Source organism: Triticum aestivum, chromosome 6D (assembly GCF_018294505.1).
Source record: "Triticum aestivum cultivar Chinese Spring chromosome 6D, IWGSC CS RefSeq v2.1, whole genome shotgun sequence".
In the NCBI taxonomy this organism is placed as follows: domain Eukaryota; kingdom Viridiplantae; phylum Streptophyta; class Magnoliopsida; order Poales; family Poaceae; genus Triticum; species Triticum aestivum.
The window spans coordinates 220,696,573-220,702,739 of record NC_057811.1 but is presented as its reverse complement, the minus strand read 5'-3'; the positions used below and the strand labels follow the sequence as shown (position 1 = coordinate 220,702,739).

The following is a 6,167-nucleotide window of genomic DNA, read 5'->3' as shown; positions in this document are numbered from 1 at the left end:
CCCTTGCCCAGTTGGGCTGGCCAGCTGGGCCACAGATGGCCCAGTGGGGGGGTTCTTCCTCTCTTTTTTTGTTCTGTTTTATTTTTTGTAATTTCTTTTCTTTTATTTATTTGCTTTTCTGTTTTATTTCAATTTAATTTATTTAGGCATTTTATAAAAATATGTTTTCTTTATTATAATTACCCTTGTAATATTCGGCACCCACCGAACATTTTTGTTTCAATTTTTGAAAAACTTTTATTGTCGACATTAATTTAAATTTAAATTTTGAAACGGTTCGACCTAACGGTAGATTAGCAACAGTAACTGTGGTGACGAGGCACCATTAGCGTGGGATTACTGTAGTTTGATTATCCGGGCGTTACAATATGGCAGCGGTGATGACGATGGTGCGGCGGCGGCGTGACAACTTGTGAACATAACTCGAAACTCTAAAGTACTAGACGCTAGGACCAGCAACTTGACACGACGATGCAACCGCAAAATTCAACAAAGCAAATACAGAAAAGATTATGCAAAGGCTCAGATTGGTTCAGATAAGATGAACTAACCCTAATATTTTTTTGGCTTTTTCGTGGACTATAGGTATGAAGAACAGACTCGATCTAAACTACGAAAAACTGTAAAATATCACCGAGCAACCTGAAAATCTGATACCACTTGATAGAGGCAAAGGTGTCCCGATGTTTCGATGAGATAGAAATCGTTTTCTGTTGGAGTCGACTTTGACGATCCGACTACGAACGTGCGAAGACGTCGCGCCTTAGCAATCGCTAAACCAACTTCCGAGGGGTTATTGACCACGCCGGAGCACGATCAACCTGACCACGAGGGTCTATTTCCTGCAAGCAAACGAAGAACAAGCAAGAAACTGATATTGCAATCTGGATATTGCGAATAAAAGAGGAAAGCTTTATTAATGAAGATGGGGTTCTGTGACTCCTTTGTCTGGTCGTTGAACACAAACGAAGTACGCGAAGTTGCAGCTATGGCGAACTTTTAATCTAAACAAAACCCAAAGTCTAAACGGTGCCCTAAGGGTTGTATATATGGAGGAAGAGGGGGGGGGGGATTTCGTGGCCCTTGGGGAAGGGGTCCGAAACCAACCCTATCTCTTGTTTCCCCACACATACGGACTCTAAAAACAGCCTATACTTATGTATTTCGAAATTACATGGGCCTGGCCCAATAATAAGGTGACGCAGCATCTAGAATAGCCTCTGGACGAAATTTATGAAGTGGCATCTTGTATATTTCGTCTAAGGCTTCATTCACTCCTTATGGTGGCTTCAAAGTCTTGAAATCATCACTTGTAACTCCGTTCTTGTTCCCCTTGTGCATGCCATCAACTCCATGCTTGTTCTTACTCCAATGTTCATCCTTCTCCAAGCTAGGCCCTTCATTTGTAAGCAAAACAAAAGTATCCAATTTAGGCAGCATCATATTCTCATGAACATTAGAATCATTACCAAAAAACGAAAGTACCTGATAATTTAATTGGCGTGCGCGAGCTCTAGTAATTGGTCCATTATATGTAACAATAGGGATTGTGGGTGTAACAATGGTATTGATGTCCTCATCATAATATCTTTATTTAATGTAATATAATATTGTCCATGAATTTAGGAGCTCAAACTATGATGCTCAGAATCCAGAGCATGCGCCGTTAATATTAGGACGTCGATAACTGCCACACGTGTGGCATCTAGGGGGTATCTGCCGCACGCCCCGTGTGGCATCGACACAGGCCCGCCCGCCCGAGCACGTCCGGGCGCACCCCGCTACAGCCCGCACGTTCGGGGTGCGGCGCGATCGCCCGCATGAGCACGTCCGGGCGAGCGACCACGCGGCCCGCACGACCCGTCTCGCCCGTCGCCCCTCCCCGCCTGCGAGCTACACGCCCCGCGTGGCAGTAACCACACGTCCCGCCGCGATTGCCATGGTCCGAACCCTCCTCCATGTACGTGTAACTCCAGTTGCCATGTCGCTGAACTGCAGTTGCCATGTCGCTGAATTACAGTTGCCATGTCGGACAACTACAGTTGCCATGATTGCTCAACTACAGTTGTCATCTCAGGTCAAGTGCCGGATGCCATTTTTGGGCAACTGCAGCTGTTGCCATGTATGGTCTGGTCTACTACAGTTGCCATGATTTGAAAACTTCAGAAGTTGCCACCTACTACACTAGACAGTTGCCATGTAGCACTACGAAACATGACAAAAAAACATGTCCGGGTAAAGAGAGAGTTGCCATCTGCTTACAAGCACACTAGGGCAGTTGCCATGTACCCTGCAAAACACACATGGCAACTGATAGCTTTTGGTGTGTGGGAGAGTAGACGAGCATGTGGACTACCGTGGTATCTTTAGGAGTTGCCACCTACTAATGCTAGACAGTTGCCATGTAGCGCTACAAAACAGACGTGGCAACAATAACATGTTCAGGGTAAAAGAGAGTTGCCATCTACTTACAATCATGAACAGGGCAGTTGTCATGTAACCTGCAAAAAACATGGCAACTGGGCAGTCGTGGGAGATGGGGAACAGAAGTCGTGCGGGACGTGCGGGCGCGACGGCAGTTCCACCGCACGCCCCAGTCGCAAACGCTGACATCGGAAGGAAAACAGCGTGCGGGCGAACTCCCTCACATGCCACACACGCGAGTTGTCCTACGTGGCACACAAAATCAGCCCTCTCGTGCCAAGATTCGTGCAAAAGGTACTGGATGGTGATCGAGGCGTGTGGGCGAGTTGGCTAACGTCCACACGTGTTGGCGTTAGTGTTTTCGTAATATTAGGGCCTGACCATCAAATTTTCTTTCGTCTTTTTTTTTGACGGGAAATTTTCTTTCGTCTTTGTGAAACGTTGTGACGAATGAATTAATAAAGGGTCGGCAACCAATGCACCTCCCGAACGCCCGCATCAACGTGGGCCCAACCTGTCAACGAAACTGCGACAGCTGTACTGGGCGGTACGCGTACACCAAGCATTGCCGGAAAAAGAGACAAATGAAGGGCGAAGCGCAGAGGGTTGACATGCCAGCGGCACGAGGCGGGCAGGCCGAGAAGTAGAAAGACCCAACCGTGGTCGGCCGTCCCCTCCATCGCCTTCTCCTCCTCCGACTTGCACGCCACCGATTACTCCCGCCTCTCGCTCCTCTGGTCTGGGCAACGCCAACGCCAACGCGACGCGAGCCAGAGAGTCTCTCTCTCTCCGATCCGATAGAGCTCGCGACCATTTCCACCTCTCGTCGAGCCGCCTCCCTCCCTCCCTCCCTCCACCTAACCTAACGTCCACCTAATCGCTCGTCAAACGCAAGGATCCAAGAAAAAGTGGGGGTGGACCGATTTGCTTCCCTTTTCTTCTCTCTCTGCAGGAGGGGAGGGAATCGAGGGCGGCCATGGACTCGCCGGCGTCGGCCTCCTCGCCGGTGGAGTTCCTGCTCCGGCGCCCCACGCCGAGGCGGAGGAGGCTGCCGCTGGCCGGCGCCTTCTTCGCGCCCACCGCCCTCGCCGGCGCCTCGCTGCTCCGCGCGCTCGCCTCGCTCGCCGCCGGGCTGCTCGCCGCGCCGCGCCCGCCGTCGCAGCCGCGGAACTTCGCCGCGCTCGCGCGCCGCCTCGCGCTGCTCAGCGCACTCCTCGACTCGCTCCTCCTCGACGCGCCGGACCGCTTCTCCGACGCCGCCAACCTCTGCTTCCGCGAGCTCTACGTCGTGCTCTTCCGCGCCGACCTGCTCGTCTCCTACGTCGCCTCCGCCGGCCGCGCGTGGGCGCTGCTCCGGGGCGCCCACCTCGCCGCCTCCTTCCGCGACCTCGACGCCGAGCTCGCCGTCGTCCTCGACGTCATCCCCGCCGCCTCCATCCGCCTCTCGCACGACGCGGCCGGCCACCTCGACCTCCTCCGCTCCCAGTGCCGCCGCCGAGCGCCCGCACAGTACCACGACCCGGACGAGGCTGCGCTACGCCACCGCCTCCTGGCCGCCGTCCAACAGTTCGAGCTCGGCCAGCCGCCTCCGCTCAAGTCGCTCCTCTCCGACGTCGGCATCTCTGACGCCGCATCTTGCCAAGCTGAAATCGACTACCTTGAGGAACAAATCTTGAGTCAAGAAGAGGATACCGACCTCCTGCTCGTCGGTGGTGTTCTCGCCTTGCTCCGCTACAGCCTCTTCTCGCAGTTCGACCCTGGCAACGCAAAGGCGGCCCAGTATTGGCCGTCGGCGGGAAACTTGCAGCGGCTTCCATCGTGGGGCGGCGGCGGCTGCGACGACACCTCCTTCTCGGTGCCCAAGGAGTTCTCCTGCCCGATTTCTTTGGATTTGATGCGCGACCCTGTGGTGGCGTCCACCGGCCAGACGTATGACCGGCCATCAATCATACAGTGGATCGGGGAGGGCCATTCCACCTGCCCAAATTCAGGGCAGGCACTGGCAGACAACCGCCTTGTGCCGAATCGTGCGCTCCGCAGTTTGATATCACAGTGGTGTGGGATGTATTGTTTCCAGTATGATTCCCCAGAGAGCAACGAGGGGATGGCCGAATGCGTCGCCACCGCGTGCAGCAGCAAGGCGGCAATCGAGGCGAATAAAGCCACAGCCAGGATTCTGGTCAGGATGCTGGTGGAGAGTTCAGATAGCTCAAAGGCAGTTGCTGCCAAGGAAATTAGGTTGCTGGCCAAGGCTGGGAAACAGAACAGAGCGTTCATCGCCGAGCTCGGTGCAATCCCGTTGCTCTGCAGGCTGCTCCTGTCATCAGATCAGATTGCGCAAGAGAACGCAGTGACGGCGCTGCTCAATCTCTCCATTTACGAGCCAAACAAAACGCGGATTATGGAACAGGAGGGTTGCTTGTGGCTTATCGTCAGCGTGTTGCAGAATGGCTGGACTACAGAGGCCAGAGAGAATGCAGCAGCAACTCTGTTTAGTCTCTCCGTGGTCCATGATTACAAGAAGATGATCATGAATGAGCCAGGGGCTCTGGAGAAGCTGGCTTGTATGCTGAAAAAAGGGACGCCAAGGGGGAGGAAAGATGCAGTGATGGCACTTTTCAACCTCTCAACTCATGCAGAAAGCTCAGCTCGGATGCTTGAGTCAAGTGCAGTTGTAGCTTTAATCGAGTCACTGAGGAACGACACCGTGTCGGAGGAAGCTGCTGGTGCTCTGGCTCTGCTCATGAAGCAGCCTTCTGTTGTGCATCTTGTTGGGAGCTCTGAAACTGTGATCAGTAGCCTCGTTGGATTAATGAGACGGGGAACTCCAAAGGGCAAGGAGAATGCAGTGTCCGCTCTATACGAGATATGTCGCCGTGGTGGCTCAACATTGGTTCGGAGAGTAGCAAAGATTCCAGGGTTGAATACGGTAATACAGAACATCATGCTCACTGGAACAAAGCGCGCCAAGAAGAAAGCAAGCTTGATTGTCAAGATGTGCCAAAGAAGCCAAATGCCGTCAGCAATGTCGCTAGGGACTAGCTTGAGGGTGGTTGATCATTCTTTGGTAGGTAACAGCTCATTGAGGCGTGCTGCAAGCTTTGGCAGTGGAGAGTTGTCGAATCCTGTTTCGATATCAGTGCACGTGCCCTAGGTAATCGCCTTCCAATTGGGCAGCCCCATATATGTCTGGCCAGTTTTGTCCAAAAGTTCTTTCATTGCATGCTCAAAATGAAGGTATACAACATTTTTAAATCTAAAGGAACTAATACTTGCACTATACTATCACATGTGCCTGTGTCTGTGTGTGGGAAATGTGGATAACTGAAGTATATAATCAATGTACATGTAGAACTTCAGCTTGATGTTTCGTATGAAGCTTGGAAGTTGTTCTGTTTTTGTTCCATTTTTCAAAACACTATGCTACCTGTTGTAAACTAGCCGGATAATAATTTGTAGCTTGTATTGAGGCAACAATGGAAGGGATTGTAATGTACTCCCTCCGTAAAGAAATATAAGAGCGTTTAGATCACTAAAGTAGTGATCTAAACACTCTTATATTTGTTTACAGAGGGAGTACTACGTAAGTTGTAGTTACAGAGACTTGCACATTGGCAAGGAAAAATAACTTGAATATCAAGTATAGCTTTGTAGAAGAAATCTGGGTCCAACTTTTTACTCCAAAAGGAGCTTTTTGAAGATTAGGCATCTTTATTCGCTGTCATCAACCTATTATTAGAAGT

General features: G+C 51.5%; 1 protein-coding gene across 1 annotated transcript; it reads left to right on the top strand.

Annotated features, from left to right (window-relative positions):
• Positions 1-3,038: 3,038 nt before the first annotated feature.
• LOC123144503 (U-box domain-containing protein 4) lies at positions 3,039-5,898 on the top strand. Its single transcript, XM_044563680.1, has one exon. The coding sequence runs from the start codon at positions 3,401-3,403 to the stop codon at positions 5,576-5,578; it is 2,178 nt and encodes a 725-aa protein (XP_044419615.1). The 5' UTR covers positions 3,039-3,400; the 3' UTR covers positions 5,579-5,898.
• Positions 5,899-6,167: the final 269 nt, after the last annotated feature.